A 15,593-nucleotide genomic window follows, 5' to 3' on the forward strand; every position below is an offset into this window, starting at 1 on the left:
GATCTCGCTGCTGGAGGGGACCCTTGCAGCCGATCCCGCGACGGTCAATCACTGTGGCTGATTGCTGCACCCGCTTCCAGGAGGGGCTGCAAGCGCTTCTGGGAGCAGCTGCAGCAATCAGCCAGTGCTTGCAGGGGGCCACCTGCACTCCCGCCTGCTCCCCCTTCCCATCGCCCAAGTGGTGAGCATGGCCAGTCAGGGAGTGCACTAGCACTCTCAGGGGGTGCACATGCACCCCCGTGTACCTCCTACGAGTCGTGAATGACAGGTTCCCATTTTATTCTGGGCTGGACAAAGGCCCCATCTCACTGGGGATTGTTTCTTGTTCTCTGACTGCCAAACAGCTCAAGAGTCCACCTGAAGTCCTTCCACGGGGGATGTTTACAGCCAGGAATTTCAGAGGAGAAAAAGTAGTATTTACATTTATGTTGAAATGTGCCATGACGGGGGTACATGTTCCACCCAGTTCTACTGGGAAGCCTTTGCTACAATGATGTAAAAGGACGTCCTCCCCAGCCACATTGATCTTTGGGGTCTTCTGACCTGTCCAGTCTGAACACCCACAAGCAGAGAGCGTGTCCCCCCGTGGAGCCTTCTTGGCGGCTGGTGTGGCTCACACTGATCATCAGAGAAGTGGCTGCCATCCCGGCACGAAGGAGCCCGTGGATAAGGCTGTTCATGGTGTCACATTCTTCCCTCCTGCTGCCTGCTGCTTTTTGGCCTTGCTGTAAGTTGATGGCTCAAATACCAGGGCCACGTACATAAGTCTGTCCTGCCAGCAACATTTCATAGATTGGAAAAGGACCCAGGCACCTGTGCAAGGGGTTGGGATTCCCTGCACCCCGGTGAAAGTCTCCTCCAGTCCCTTATGCTCCTGCTTTCCCTGTCAAGGTTTAGTGAAATCAATGGGCTGCCCCTGCATTGACTTGAGCTGGGAGCCAGATCCAGAGCACCACACACTGCAGGCTCTTTGAATCAGGACACTTGAACATTTCCTGTGGGTTAAAATGATGTTGGGGCTTTCCTACGTATCAGTTTATTCCGTGGTATCCCCCGGTGTGTCTGCTTTCACACAGTGGTAAGTAGAAGCAACCTGAGTGTCCTTAACCCTCAGTGAGCCAGGACTAAGCTAAAACAGTCTGGCCTCCATGTACCCTGGGGTAAGCGCAGGCACACGGGCACTTCCCCTGGTCCAGTGAAGCCCTGCCAGACTCTACCCCGCATTAAGCAGTTCACACATCTGTGCCATGAGGTGTTCTGCAAACACTGTTTTCTAGCATGCAACGTGCACCTTTCCCCACCGAACCAGCCCAGAATTGGGGTGTAGATATTAAGTGGGGAAGCCACTTCTTCTCCCCAACATACAAGCGGCCGACCCTGCTCCCTGCTGCCCAGTAGCTCTGCTGTTCCTCTTCAGGCAGCTGAGGGAGTTCACGGCCCCTTGCTCTTCCCTGCACAGGGGTTAACCACCATTTCTTCCCTTTCAAAGTCACTGCACTAGTGACCCAGCCTTTGAGGGCAGATGTACTGTCTTCTAGAGTACTAGGGTACTTGGCCTCCGCTCCTATTTCACATCTCTTCAAGTCTGTTCAAGATCAGAGGTCCACCCACGGAGACCAGGCTGCCTCTGCAGCCCGGGTTTGGTGAAGCACAAAGAGGAGGCTCTGCCCTGCTCTCTGCAGCCATAAATCTGGGGGAAACATTTCTTCAAGACGCCGTTCTACAACAAGATGCCTATTACATTTGGGGGCTGTTATGTGAGGAAATCCAGTACCCTACTTATTTACGTGCCGGCCACTGGTCAGGGTCCATCCCAGACCCAAAGAGGCTCTGAAGCTGCCATTTGACGGTCCCAGCACCCCGAGGAAGGAGGTCTTGTTAGCTCTGCTGCTACACACGGGGATGAAGCAGGTAAAATGACTAAACCAGGGTCCCACAGTCTGTAAGCGGCCAGGCTAGGATAATGCTTGCTCTTAAACTGTACTTCACTTTTATCAGCTAGTAATTCAGTGTCAGTGAGCAATATGCTGCGATGATGATGGCCCCACAGGCAGGCCCACCGAGGCAGATAGGAAGGGTTTGTAATGGGCCATACTTGATTCTCCTGGGAGATGCGAGGTGCTGGCTTCCTGGGGCGGGATCCTGAAATGGAGGCAGTGATCAGAGCTCCTTTTCCATGACTGTGTCCCTGTGTGGCTAGGGCTGAGGACACAGAGGAGTTCCTGGTGCAAAGGCTCAAGCGTTGTGTGAACCACACACCCCGGGCTCAGGCTGCTTGTGGTGGGGGCCTGTCTACATCACTCCCTGGGGGCAGAGCTCAGAGCCGACCTCCAGGCACTGGACAGGCCTTGGGGCCTGTGACGGCTGCAGCCTGGTCGTCCCACACAGGTGAGCCCGCTGGTGATGCCCAGGGAGCGTCTGGAGGCCACGCGCTGTTTCTTACTCCATGGGGAGAGCAGTGGATCCAGATGAGACTCAAAGGCACCGTGAACAGGAGCAGGGCACTGCCCGCTGCCACAACAGACAGCTTGACACAGGGTGCAGAGGGAGCTACAAGGGAGAGACAAAAGCCCCATGTCAGTGCTCTTGCCCTGCTCCGCTCTGCAGTAGCGGGGTCCAGTGGTTAGAGGACCAGAGAGAGCTGGGCTGTCCCTGGTGACACCACTCACATGCGGGTCACTGCTCCTGCCTGTGCCTCAATTTTCTCGAGCCCCAAAGCTCTACCAGCCCTTGTAAAGCCCTGGGAGACCTCTGGATGGAAGCTGCTAACAGATCTTGGGATTTCTTGTATTCAGTCGACGCTGCCCCGTTTGTCTGGAGGACAATGGGGCTGCTCCCTCCTTACTCAGCTGCTCCCTGTTCCTGGAGAAAGGATTTTCCTGGCATCCTCTAATTTCTCCAAAATTCTCACTGGAGAGTTCCCCACACCCCACAGCCCCTCTGGACCTTGGAGCATCCAGCTTGCTCCTCTCATCCATTGAAGGGCTCCTAGATCCCCTCTCCTCTGGATATTATCATTTAACTCTTCTCAGGGGTCTCAAAGATGGTCCCTGTCTTGTTTAGGGAATTTGGGGGAAGGTGGCGTTAAACAGTGGGCAGGTCATGAGACATCAGCCTGCATGCAAGAACCACAAGATCGTCTAGCCACTGTTATACACATTAGAGGCACAAGTGATTGCTGGGTTTTTGCACAAACGTTATGTCTTAGCCTCAAATGTGGAACCACTCGCATGCAGAATACATGGTACGTCTGCTGTCGGATGAGTTCAATGTGACCTGGCAGGTGACGGCCACCCTGCTGGCCCAGGGGATGCTGATGCCATGCATGAGTGTTAAGGACCCACCACTGGCTTCCAGCGAGTGTGGTGGCCCTTGGGCTGGCTCCTCTCCCAGAGTGGGCCAGGACACCAGACAAGGTTGGAGATGCCCCGGACCTCACAGGCCAGATGTGCAGGATCCCTGGCTCCGTTCTCCCAGCAACAGGGCCCAGGGGTAGCAGACAGCTGCTGTCAGTGAAGTTGTCTGGGTAGAAAGAAAGTGAGACACAGAACTGAGTTGCAGCCTGGCCAGAGCTGTGGGTCTGTCACCAAGAGATTAACCAAGATAAATCTCTGTTTGGGAATAAGGAAACATGCCATCCCCTGCCATGCTGCAAGGGAAAAGAACCAGCCCAAGGCACGGGCGTCGTAGCCAGGAGAGAGCTGGGCAGCTTCTCAGACCAGCACTAGCAGCTTTGGGAGATCATAATCCTCTCATCCACCACTGCGGCTCGGAGGGAGACACATTCCTGCCTGGCTGCACAGACCAGCCCCACGGAGACCCCAGCGCTTCCCTGCACCACTTACTGGGTTTCCCCTGTGAGTAAATGCTGCGCAACCCGTTCTCTCTCTGCCCCCAGCAGCTAACGCTGAACATATGTTACTTGGCTAAAAACACAGCTGCTTTTCAACAATTTACTCTTCTACATTGTTACAGTTTCTTGTCCTTTTCTAATGGGACGTGAGCAATGAGACACTCAGATATAACGGTTTGTTACCTGCAACAATCACCATGGTTCCTCTCCCACAAGTCAAGGAGCCGGGGGCTGCATGTGCACAATAATAAATGCCAGAATCCTTCCTTTGGACGTCCCTGACTTCCAGTGTTGTGCTGCGACTCTGATGCTTGCAAGCAAACCTGCTCTCATTTCTCTCATCTGCACACTTCTTAACGTGCATGGGGACCTCACCCGCCCTTCTCAGATACCAGTGCACTTTTCCTCCCCATTCCACACTTTCCCTGAAGGAGCAGGGGATCTCTGCCGTCCCACCGACTTGCAGAAACAGGAACGGCTGAGGATGGTGCAGCTGTATCTGGACTCCCAACACTGGAAACACAACAGGGCGATCGTCAGCTTCCAGCAGGTCTTGGGCTGACGCTGCTGCCCATCACATCTCAGGACCACAAGGCATTTTCTGCTAATGCTTTTCTTTCCAGGTAACCTTACAACAGCAGCCTAACAACCCCCCAGCATCTGGGCCCAGTCCCCACCCAAGTACCCAGAGCTCATCTCCAGAGCGAGGCTGGGTGTGCCGGGAAGAGGAACCTGTTCCTTTCTCCTGCTCTGCTGTCAGCACCGTGCCAGGCTAGCGGTGCCAAGGATGTCTATTGGAAAGAGCTCATAGCAACACATGTCCCCCCTTCTGTTTCAGATGAGGACGTGGTTGTGAACCATGGTGCTGAGATGGCTGCCCTGTGACTGCTGCATCCTGGCCACCTGGTTTTTGGTTTATAATAAGCGGGCTGGCTACAGCCTGGCCCCACATCATCTCCTCTCTGCTGTTCCTGTGATATAGAGGAAAACCTGGGCCACCAGCACAGCCCGCTGTGTCCCCAGGAGCCCCCAAGGCTCAGGCCCAGCTCAGGGGATGCACAACGCCATGTGATGCCCACCCAGGGACCAGGGCATCTTGGACGTCACTGCCCCTGTGGGGGGGAGCTGGGCAGCCCCATGGCCACGTCCTGCCCTGGGCCCAGGCTGTGATGCTGAGCTGAGGACCTCTGGGCAGGGGAGAGGGGAGGGATCCTCTCTGCTCTGGGCACAGGGTGGGAGCGGGGCCCCTCGGTGCCAGCTGCGCAGGTATCTGTCGTCCTGGAGCTGCTGCTCCACAAAGCCGCTGCCTGGAGCATCGGTGCAGGGGCAGGTTCCCAGCGCTCACGGCCCCAACCCCGACCCCAGCCCGGCTCTCGGGGCCGTGAGCAGGGAGCCCCGTGCAGCAGTGCAGGGTCCCAAGTGTGGGCTCCTATAACCCTGCCCCGCCCCGTGTGCAGCCACACCACGACACTAGTTCCCCATGTCGGGCCCTGCCTAGACTGGGCGCTGGGCATCTCCCCAAAGCACCTGAGGCTGTTGGGTCCTGAGGGGAAACCTCCCCCCTCCAAGGGTCTGAGCTTTGCATTTCCAGCTGGGCACAGGCAAGCAGAGGAGCAGAGGTCACTGCTGCAGCCACACTGGGGACAGCTGTGGCATCCCCACTCACAGACACTGCCCCTGGGGACCCCCTGCAGGATCAGGCCCTTCAGTGACTGCAACCCCCTGCCTGGGGTGGCTGGAGAGCGCTGGCAGCACCGGGGCCCTCGTGCTCTCACGCCGTTGGCAACCAGACATCTGCCTGTTACACAAACCCAAACCATTACAACAAACCATCATGGCCATGAGCTTGGGCATTGGTGGTGTGATGAGGGGCAGGGATGGCCCCTTGCTCCAGGTTGCGTTGCCATAAATATGTTCACAGAGGCACAAGGGCAACGTCTGTCTGCAACCCAGCAGGGAGCAAGGGGCCAAATGAAGGACCCGAGGGGTATCTCTGGGCTCCTCTCCCAAGGCAATAGACAGTACCCCAATGGGGAGGCTCTGCATGGGCAGTGCCCACCCTGCAGCCTCCCCTGGGTGATGAGAGAACAGACAAGGCCCCTGAACAGTGGCGCATGCACTGGACATGGCTGGGCCAAGATTAGCTGCAGCAGAGACAGGAGCAACCAGGAACAGGAAGTCAGGCAGCTTGATCTCACACGGACGCGCATGTCGCAGTCCCTGTCAGCCCGGGGGGTTGTGTCGCAGGATGATTCTTGGGTGAGCCGCTCAAACAGGCCCGGGTGGCTGGTTGGGGGGGGGAGAGCGGTGCTGCTGTCTGCAGTCAGACAGAGGCAGCACATGCGGAGCGCTGAGCCTGACCACGGAGGCGGTGGTGCAACCGCACCGGAAAGCAGCTCTGAAGCTTTTCACATTGGTGTGGATGTGTGAGGTCACTTTATACTTAGTGTCATGTGTTTGGTGGTCCTTTCCCCTACATCCTCCTCCATTTAGGCAGAGATCAGCTTTAGAGAGGGGCAAAGATCTCCATTATTGTAAGTACATGCAGAAAGCTATGCATGAGGCCTCAGCTTAGGACCAGAAAGCCATGCGGAGCCATTAATCACACAGCTCTTGGGATGGGGACACTCAGCACCCTCGCCTCCATCTCTGCCCTAAAACTCCCCAAACAGCCCCCAAAACAAAGTCTGACCCTGAACCCACCATCTCGGTGATGAGGCCACAAAAAATCAGATGAATGGAGGGGAAAGCAAAACAGAGAAAGCAAATGAAAAATCTTCCAAGTGATTCCCAAGCCTCTATCTCATGGGCAGAAGTGACTGGTGCATTTATGAACCACATCTCAGTTGCTTGGCAAAGGGACCTCAGCACTTAGAAATAAAGGTTTATCCTGAGCAGGGTGAAGGGCCAGAGACCGTGCGAAGGCCGCTCTGCCTGTCACTGCTCCGCGGACGTGGCCTTGAAAGGAAGCCCCCTGCATCAGCTCAGCAGTGTGTGCACGGCCCCACGGGCACTGTTCCCAACGGAGGGGAAGGAGCTGTTCCTCCTCTGTCCTGGGAGGTGCCCCATGGACATGAGTGTGTGTCTCCAGCAGGAGCTCAGACGGAGGGAACCACCACAGCCCCTTGTGTGCCAGGCACAGCCCGAGGGATGCTTCACACCAAGTCCGTGCATGTCCAGATGCTGAACGCACCTGCAGCCTGTGCAATTCAAGTCGCTGAAGTCCAGTCTGGTCCATCCAATTCACCTGCTCTGTGGAAGCTTGGCCAGAGCGTCCCCGCTTGCGCATTCAATGCACTGGCAGTAAAGCAGGGCCAATTATACTGTTCCATAGAGCCAGACATCCTTTTTCTTCATTCAGCCTCACACTCATTATTTTTTATGTTAAGGACAGAAATGTAGCATCAGCAAATGGCATGAGATGGACAAAGCAGAGGGGAAGGAAGAACAAGGACAGCCCAGGTCAGCAGCCTGGTCCCATATAGCCCACATGCTCAGACGCATGGTGTCAGGGCACTTGCAGGGACCTGTCTCCTCAGTGGGGGCTTCAGAGCAGTGTATGCAGGTTATATGCTCCCCAGGTATATCCATAGGGCCGTATACACATCAGTGATAGCAGGGTGGAGAGGCCCTGGCCTTGCTCCCCTATGCTGGAAGCATTTCAGCAAGGTGAGAGGACACTGGGATGGGATTCAGCGGGCAGTTGGTTTGCTTTGGGGAGAGCTGAAAGACTTCTTGCAATAAACCCCAGTCTGGTCCGATATGCTTGACCAGGGGGCGGTAAGGATCAAATCTCAGTGTGTCCAAGGCCAGTGTGCCACCCACCAGCGCCCTCCTCTTGTAGACATGCCCCCTCCAAGCTGAGACAGGAAACAGGTCTCCCTCCCACGTGACCCAGGCTTTCAGAAAGAAGAGACCCAACGAGCAGCCTCACAGCATCCTCCCAGCGCTGAAGAGACCACACCATGTCCTGCCCCTGGGCTGGGATCCTGCTCCTCGCCCTGCAGGGTAAGTCCTTCAGCCCCACGGTCTTTTCTCCCCACATAAGAACAATTCCCGTGTGCACAGGGACGTCCTGGCAGGATGGAAACACCCGGCTGGGCTGCAAGGGAGAGAGAGAGATGGGAGAGTTACAGGTGCCAGTCCCTGAGGGACGTAATACAATGAGGTGTGTGTTAAAAAGCCCCTTGGGGAACAGTGTAGGCTGTGACTGCCAAACCACAGTTTTCTTTAGCCTCTACTTTGTCCTCTCATACCTTATAAGAACTGCCCGGGATGTCACCTATTTTTGGAGAAGGTTGTTTGCAGCTGGAATCTCAAGAAGCAAAGGACAGGAAAAGCCTCGAGGAAAATGTTGGGAGCACGGGGTACTTTCATTCTTTTAGTGGTGATTTCAGGAACAGCAGGAGCGGTAGGGTGGAAATGTAAGTGTATTCTTCTTTTGTGTGTGTGCACAGAGGATGATCCTCATCTGTGTGTGGTCCAAGCTGGGTGTGATGATGTAGCTCTGGATGCTGGTACAGGGACAATTTTCAGCCCAACCTGTTGGGGTTTCAGTTTGTTGTCCCCCCGGGACACAGGAATTGTATGGAAATAAAGGACTGAAAGGAGGTCCAAAGGCTTTTGGGGCTTGTGGGAGGGCTGCTGCTGGGGCAGGCAAGGGGCTGGGTGATGCAAGTGGGAGAGATCTGTGGTCGTGTTTGTTCGTGGCAGAAATGAGAGAGAAGCAGATCATTGCATAGGAGGAAAATGTGAAGTCCTGGGCTAAGGAAGAAAACAATTTGGTTCCTCTCTGGCAACTCCCAGCCGGGGATCACTGGTGCTCTGTGCACGGAGATTAAGGGTGACAATTAAATAGAGCTCCCCTTTCTTCCTTTACTACTTGATATTGCTGCATTTCAATTGCTCTTCACGTCTCATGCACTATTACGTTCCATGTTACTTCTGTTCACATCAGTTGAGTGGGTCATTTTCTTGTGTGCTTTCCCCACTAGCCTCAAATCCAGTCACCACTCAGCTCTATCACAGGTAATTTTCTGCTTCATACAACTGTGTCACTTTAGCAAAACCTAGACATAGATGAGGCTGTTGCAGCGGGGGAGCCGACTGCACTGGTCCCCCCCATGCGTACACCGCGCTTTCCTCTGCAGTGGCGGCTTCCCGAGAGGGGCTGTGGCTGCAGCAAAGCCCAGCAGAGATCTGGACGACCCCGGGACAGACTGTGGAGATGAACTGCACAGTTTCACCCAAACAACTGCGCGTAGTCTGGTACAGGGAGCATCAGGATGGCAGTCTGCAGTGGGTTGCCGGGACTGGTAAACATGTACCTGCACAGGGAAGATACTCGAGTAAAGTGAGCAGCACAGAGAAATCTTTCTCTCTAGTCATCAGCGATGCAGGGGAGGAGGATTCTGGGGTCTATTACTGCGCCCTCACTACCTATGCCCACGTGGGCTTCGCCAACGGGACCAGGCTGATCGTCTCCGGTGAGTTTCCAACAGGTCAGAAATTGTCAGTCCAGAGAAAGCAGGTAAAAATAATTCCCCTTTTGCACAACTCTTCCCCCCAGCATCTGCTCCAGGCTGGGAGTGAGCTCAGGGCCAGCAGGCGCCAGGCAGCGCCCAGGGCAGGGGTGGGAGCAGGAGACCTGGGCTCTGGGTCTCACTCAACGAACCCAGGATTTCATCCATCTCAGCTCCCAGCAGCTCCCACGTGGGATCCCAAAGACACGGCTGGGATTTCCAAACTGTGCAGCCGCAGCAGCCGAGACCCCGGGTCAGGGAGCTGGGTGCTGGGCACCAGGGAGAAATCTCCCCCCAGCTCCTGTCCCACAAAGTCCCCCTGCACCTTGTGAGGCTCAAGGGCCTGGTGTGAAGGCTCATGTCATGGTTCAGGCTTGCACTAGGCAGTGTCACCCTCTGCCATTTGTGTGGTAGGGAGGGAGCGCCCCTGTGTCTGGCTGCAGATTTCCCCCCAGGCGCCATGCAGAGGCCAGGAGGGAAGGGAGGAAGGAAGGCAGACACCGTGTGGGCTGGGCCCCGGGGCCACCCTTCAGGTAGATGGGAAGAAATCCACCTGGGAGATGTCCACTGGTGGCTCCTGTGCTGCACTGCTCCTTCCCAGCTCTCGCAGCAGTTGGGGAAACTGAGGCAAGGAGCAGATTGGCCAGTAACTCCCCAGGGAACTTGGCCGTGCAGTGGTTGTGGTGGGGAGGGGGTCTTGTCTCCCCAGCTCATGTTGTTCCCACCAGACCAGTCTCCCTCTGTGGCCTGAGCCCTAGGCAGGGGCTGCCGGCACTGAGAGAAGAAAACCCTGGTAAAGATACCTGGCTCCATGTCCCATCAGGGGTTTGGTGTTGAAACTGGGGTAGGCAAAGCCCCGGGCATCTCAGCGATCCTGCCGCGGCTGGGTGCGCATGAGCTGCCCTGTGGGACACAGCCTGTGTCGCCGCAGCCTTTGGTCCTCATGCTCCCCCTCTCATGCAGATGCCCCCCAGCCCAGCCTTGCCATCCTGGCGCCTTCGCCCCTGGAGGATGCTGAGCTCCCAGACCCCGTCCCCCTGCTCTGCCTGCTCTCCCCGCAGGCTCGGGCCTGGAGGGCAGCAGCTTGGGACCTCGGGGAGGGGTCTCCAGGGCAGATGGACTCAGCAGCCCAGGACGGGGAAGGCGCGTGGAGCCTGACAATGGTCCCCAGGGAGAGGTGGGACACGGGGACACGCTGCACCTGCACCGCCAGAGAGGAGGGAACCGGGAGAAACATCAGCGCTGCCGTGGCCAAGGACCTGGGCACCACATTAAAGGGTAGGTGAGGCCTGTCCTGTGCATCACCCCTGCCCCTCACCAGGGCTTCTGGGAACGGCCCCTCACCCGCCCCCAGCCGCAGGCTCTGTGCCCTGCTCTCAGCGTCTCCTCTCCCCGCAGGGCCCTGCTGGGTCGTGCGCTGGGTGGGGCTGCCCTGCGTCTGCCTCCTCCTGCTGATCCAGGGCCTCATCCTGCTCTCCACCAAGTGCCCCCGCACAGGTAAGGGCCGCAGCAAGCACTAGGGTCAAACCCCTGGCCCCATCCCTGCCCTGCTAACAGCCCCTGCTCTGCTTTCCCCACAGGGACAGCGGCAGCACCGGGGAGCGACGTGCGCCCGAGGCAGACCCCAGAGGTAACTGCTTCTCCAGCTGTGTCACACCGATGCTCAGACCTGGGGTCTGGGCTCACGCTGGCCTGGTCCCTCCAGGTCAGCTCTCCAGCAGCTGGGTGCAGTCGCTGCAGTAATCCCTGATTCCCTTCTTCCCCGCTGCTGTCAGCGCTGTGCTGGGCTCACCATGCAGGACTGCTGTGTCCACCCCAGAGGTGGCTGCATGTCTGTGGGGGGAAACTGCGCTGTGCGGGGGGTATTGCAAAAGAAAATCCAGGCCAGGGCATTACTGAGTCTGAAAAAACTCTCAGGAAGCAGGTGAATGGATGGGGCCGTGTGATCTAATGGGACGCATCAACCTTAGCATTCAGGACAGGACACCTGAGTTTTCTTTCTGGCTCTGGGTCTGAGCAGCTGAGGGATCACGGCCAAGTCCTGGCCCCTCTGCTAGGCTCCATTTCCCCTCCCACTCCCTGTGTCTGGACTTCCCTTCGGTATCAACACAATCCTTATCCGGTGCTCATACAGCACCGAGCACTGTGGGGCGCTGAGCTCAGCCGGGGTCTCCGGGCTGTGCGACCCACAACTGATGCGAGATCTCTCCTCTTGTGTTGCAGACCGAGTATGCAGCTGTGAGACACGGTGGCAGAAATGCTCCTGTGTGACTGATGTGTTCACATGTTCACACTTCAAATAAAACGTTTGGGGACATGTGCGTGCATGACGGAGAGAAATGTGAAGCCGAGTTGCCCCGTGTCTGAGTGTGTGTGGGGAGGAGGGTGAGAGGGCAGACTGGCCATTGGACATAGAAGATCACACATTTCAGACCCTGCATTTAACTGGGAAGAACTAAAAAGTCTTGGCCCCTGAGTTGCAGTGCCAAGAACCAAAAATCATCGGGATGGAAACAGTACAAGGGATGGGACATGGTTTTTATTAGACAACAGGGACAGGCAGCCTTGGGCCAGGAAGTCAGCCTTGTACCGGCCACCGGTGAGGCCGAGCAGGGAGTGCGCGTGCCCCATGCAGGCTCCCGCCATCCTGCCCCACCGCCACGCGTCCCCCCGGCCTGGGCCCCGCGCACACCGGAGGCTGCAACGTCTCCGCGCAGACTGCAGTCACCCCGGCCGCACCGCCTGCGTCTCGCGGCAGGAAACCTCCCACCTCCCGGTGCCCGTGGTCGGGATCTCCTGCTCTGGATCCCTAGAGCGGGGGCACAGTTCGTCCCTGCAGTCGCGCTGCGGAGCGGGTCTGGCGAACATCCCCGGGCAGCAAGAACCAGCGAACGCCACGGAGCAGCGGCGAAGGCAGCAAGAGGCAGCCGCTCGGCAGGGTCCAGCTGGGGGTTTCCAGGCCCGATTCCTTTGTGCTCGAGACTTCCCCTGTTTCCCTTCCACGGGGGCTGCATCCGGGTCCCCCAGCGGTGCTGGGATCACGCTGTGGCTGGGCACAAACTCCCCGGCCCTGTGTGACCCCAGGGGCAGCATCAGAGCCCAGCCAGAGCGAGTCTGTGCCAGGCTGGGCATGGCAGCAGGTGGCACTTTCCCATCGGGTGCGAGGATTTCTGTGCAACCTCTTTGCATGAACCAGGCATCCATTAGGGCCACCTAGACCCCAAGCACTGCACAGTTGGGAAGTGATGGCAGGTTTTAGCCCCCTGTCAGCCCCTCCCAGAGCAGGGAGAAGGGGCCAAAGGGACCCAAGGTGTAAATCCTCCCTCAGCAGAACTGCAGGGGCCGCATCCCTGAACGGACGCCTGCTGCCCCCGCTGAGCAGCCCCTTAGCGCACTCACACCGCTCCACACCCAGGGCTGCTTTCTGCCCCGGGGCAGCATCCTGGAGCTGAGGAAATCAGCAGGCCTGAGTCCTGCACCTGTGGAGCTGGGAGGTCCCCAGGCCACGGGAGGGCTGGGACATGAGGGTTACCTGGACTGGAGCAGCCGCACATCCAGAGGAAGCTCAGAGATACCATCAGCAGCACCAGGAGACCCACCGCCGTGTAGCGCACGGCCTCCTGCCTGCACCCGCTGCAAGGGGCTGGGGAGGAAGGGGACAGTGAAGGACTGTCAGGAGCTGAGACTGCCCTGTTTGCCCCTTGGACCCTTCAGGCTGCAGGTCCTGGGATTCCCAAGTCCCTTCTCTGCCCCCAGGACCCAGTCTCATCCCTCAGAGGAGGTGACTAGATCCTGCGTGTCTCTGAGCTTTTTTCTGGGGACGGGCACTGGAGGGTGGAGGCTTGCCCATGATCAGCATCACCCCACAGGGCCCACCATCCCCCTCGGCCTGGCTGCCCCTCGCCCACACACACACATTGCTGACTCCAGGGGCTGCCACCACTCCTGGACTCTCCCTTGCACCCTGCTGCTCTCTGTTTTGCCCAAGAGCGATGGCGTCTGATGCCAGGCAAGGGGGTGCACAATACAAGGGAGTTGCTGGGAACACAGGGACTTCCTTCCTCAGTGTCTCTGCTAATGGGGAAATGCCCCCAAGGAACAGCAGCCTTCCAGCCCTGCAGCTTGGCAAGCGACACACGAGCTTGTCATTGCAATAAGGGGCTGGGATCCTGCTCCAGGGGAATGAACGGGATTTTTGCCATTGACAGAAATGCAGCCAGAGCTTCACCGACGTGTTTTAGAAAGTACTGGAAGTTTCAGTCCTAGGATCTGGTACCAAACCACTCACGTGCAGAATAGACGGCGCGTCTGGTAACACTGCTGCCAGATGAGTTGAATGTGACCTGGCAGGTGACAGCCGCCCCGCTGGCCCAGCTGGCCCAGGGGATGCTGATGTGATGGATGAGTGTTAAGGACCCATCACTGGCTTCCAGTGTGCGTGGCAGCCCCTGGGCTGGCTCCTCGCCGGGAACACGCCAGGACACCTGGACGAGGTTGGAGACGCCCCGGATCACACAGGCCAGATGTGCAGACTCTGTGGCTCCGTCCTCCCCTGCAACGGGGCCCAGGAGCAGCACGGAGCTGCTGTCGGTGAAGCTGTCTGGGCAGAAAAGAAACTGAGAGCTTAAGGGGAGACAGAGCTGAGCTGCAGCCTGGCCACAGTTGTGGGTCCATCACCAAGAGGTTAAAGAGGATAAAAGTCTGTTGGAGAATAAGGACATGTGCTGCTCCCTGCCCAGCTGAAAGACAGGAACCAGCCCAAGGCACGGCCGTCGTAGCCAGGAGAGAGCCGGGCAGCCTTCTCGAGGCAGCACTGGCACCTTCGGGAGATCACAATCTTCTCACCCGCCGCCACAGCTCGGAGGGAGACACATTCCCCGCCTGGCTGCACAGACCAGCCCCATGGAGACCCCAGCACTTCCCTGCACCACTTACTGGGTTTCCCCTGTGAGTAAACGCTGCGTAGCCTGTTCCCTCTCTGCCCCCAGCAGCTAATGCTGAACACCTTTTACTAGGCTCACAACACAGCTTCTTTTCAGCGATTTACTCTTCTACACTGTTACAGTTTCTTGTCATTCTCTAATGGGACGTGAGCAATGAGACACTCGGATATAACGGTTTGTTACCTGCAATGATCACTGTGGTTCCCTTCCCGAAAGTCAAGGTGTTGGTGGCTGCATGTGCACAGTAATAAATGCCAGAATCCTTCCTTTGGATGTCCCTGATTTCCAGGGTTGTGTTGTATTTCTGATGCTTGCAAGCAAACCTGCTCTCATTTCTGCCGTCTGCACACTTCTTAATGTGAATGGGGACCTCACCCGCCCTTCTCAGATACCAGTGCACTTTTTCTCCCCCTTCCACATTTTCCCTGGAGGAGCAGAGGATCTCTGCCGTCCCACCGACTTGCACAAACAGGAACGGCTGAGGCTGGTGCAGATGTAACTGGACTCCCAACACTGTGGAAACACAACAGGGCAATCGTCAGCTTCCAGCGGGTCTCGGGCTGACACAGGTGCTCCTCACATCTTGAGACCAGAAAGCATCTGCTGCTAAGTCTTCTGCTTTCCAGGTAGCCTTAAAGCAGCATCCTAACAACCCCCTCTACAGCTACCTCCAAGGCAATAAAAAAGCCTTTGAAATCCAGCCCAGAGCCCAGTGCTGGGATCTGTGTCCTGCTGAGGACATCTGCATCCACGATCCCAGGAGCACATTGCTGAGAGCCGTGGGGGAGGTTTACCTAAAGAGGAGACAAGCAGGGACTTGGCCAGCAACATGATTGCTGTGAGTATCCTGCTCCTCTGGCCCGAGGGCTGCCGTCTACGTGCAGAGCTGCAGTGCAAGGGCTCGGGGCTGGTCATTTCAGGGGAGGAGCACCTCCCACGGGGATGTGGCTACAGGGTGGGGGGGGTCCTTTAACCACATCACCTTGCTGTGCACAGAACTGCAACATGTCTCCTGCATCTGACCAGTGCATCAAGTTCCTGTCAACATTAACACTCATTACACCAGGAGCTAACGATTTGTGCTCCCTGTGTCTTCTAGCAGCTCACTCAGAGCAGTGATGCAGGCTAGATCGAATAGGACACATGAATCTTTGGAGTCAGGCCAGGACACCCCAGTCCTTTCTGGCTTTGAGCAGCTGAGGGATCAAAGCCAAGTCCTGGCCCCTCCCTGTGCCGAAGTTTCCCCTCCTGCTTGCTGTGTATTGACCTGCCCTC

General features: G+C 57.2%; 2 protein-coding genes across 5 annotated transcripts; one reads left to right on the plus strand and one right to left on the minus strand.

Moving 5' to 3' along the window:
• Positions 1-7,763: 7,763 nt before the first annotated feature.
• On the plus strand, positions 7,764-11,708 carry LOC149851812 (uncharacterized). Of its 2 annotated transcripts, none has more exons than XM_090030348.1 (6): positions 7,764-7,861; positions 9,004-9,339; positions 10,339-10,653; positions 10,774-10,872; positions 10,956-11,005; positions 11,599-11,708. In XM_090030348.1, exons 1-6 carry the CDS (start codon positions 7,819-7,821, stop codon positions 11,644-11,646), a joined length of 891 nt encoding a protein of 296 aa, XP_089886474.1. In that variant the 5' UTR covers positions 7,764-7,818; the 3' UTR covers positions 11,647-11,708. The 2 variants fall into 2 exon arrangements, with proteins under 2 accessions (XP_089886474.1, XP_089886472.1); XM_090030346.1 differs by lacking the exon at positions 7,764-7,861 and adding an exon at positions 8,119-8,277.
• A 186-nt stretch (positions 11,709-11,894) lies between these two features.
• On the minus strand, positions 11,895-15,274 carry LOC149851813 (immunoglobulin alpha-2 heavy chain-like). 3 transcript variants are annotated; one of them, XM_090030344.1, is made up of 5 exons: positions 15,113-15,274; positions 14,502-14,831; positions 13,664-13,975; positions 12,908-13,018; positions 11,895-12,445 (listed from the first exon to the last, which is right to left on the minus strand). In XM_090030344.1, the coding sequence occupies exons 1-5, from the start codon at positions 15,231-15,233 to the stop codon at positions 12,414-12,416; spliced, it is 906 nt and encodes a 301-aa protein (XP_089886470.1). In that variant the 5' UTR covers positions 15,234-15,274; the 3' UTR covers positions 11,895-12,413. The 3 variants fall into 3 exon arrangements, with proteins under 3 accessions (XP_089886470.1, XP_089886471.1, XP_089886469.1); XM_090030345.1 differs by having other exon boundaries at positions 11,895-12,602; XM_090030343.1 differs by having other exon boundaries at positions 11,895-13,018.
• Positions 15,275-15,593: the final 319 nt, after the last annotated feature.

Source organism: Crocodylus siamensis, unplaced genomic scaffold, assembly GCF_052110815.1.
Source record: "Crocodylus siamensis isolate JL-2025a unplaced genomic scaffold, ASM5211081v1 HiC_scaffold_164, whole genome shotgun sequence".
In the NCBI taxonomy this organism is placed as follows: Eukaryota; Metazoa; Chordata; order Crocodylia; family Crocodylidae; genus Crocodylus; species Crocodylus siamensis.

What these genes read in the sequence shown, in the direction of transcription:
- LOC149851812 (XM_090030346.1), top strand. Translation starts at nt 8,205, where the DNA reads ATGTTGGGAGCACGGGGTACTTTCATTCTTTTAGTGGTGATTTCAGGA. An exon ending in AGGAGCGGTAGGGTGGAAAT is followed by an intron (nt 8,278 to 9,003) that starts GTAAGTGTATTC and finishes TTTCCTCTGCAG; the next exon opens with TGGCGGCTTCCCGAGAGGGG. An exon ending in CACCAAGTGCCCCCGCACAG is followed by an intron (nt 10,873 to 10,955) that starts GTAAGGGCCGCA and finishes CTTTCCCCACAG; the next exon opens with GGACAGCGGCAGCACCGGGG.
- LOC149851813 (XM_090030343.1), bottom strand. Translation starts at nt 15,233, where the DNA reads ATGACCAGCCCCGAGCCCTTGCACTGCAGCTCTGCACGTAGACGGCAG. An exon ending in CCTGCTTGTCTCCTCTTTAG is followed by an intron (nt 14,832 to 15,112) that starts GTAAACCTCCCC and finishes GTGTTTCCACAG; the next exon opens with TGTTGGGAGTCCAGTTACAT. An exon ending in AACCACAGTGATCATTGCAG is followed by an intron (nt 13,976 to 14,501) that starts GTAACAAACCGT and finishes TTTTCTGCCCAG; the next exon opens with ACAGCTTCACCGACAGCAGC.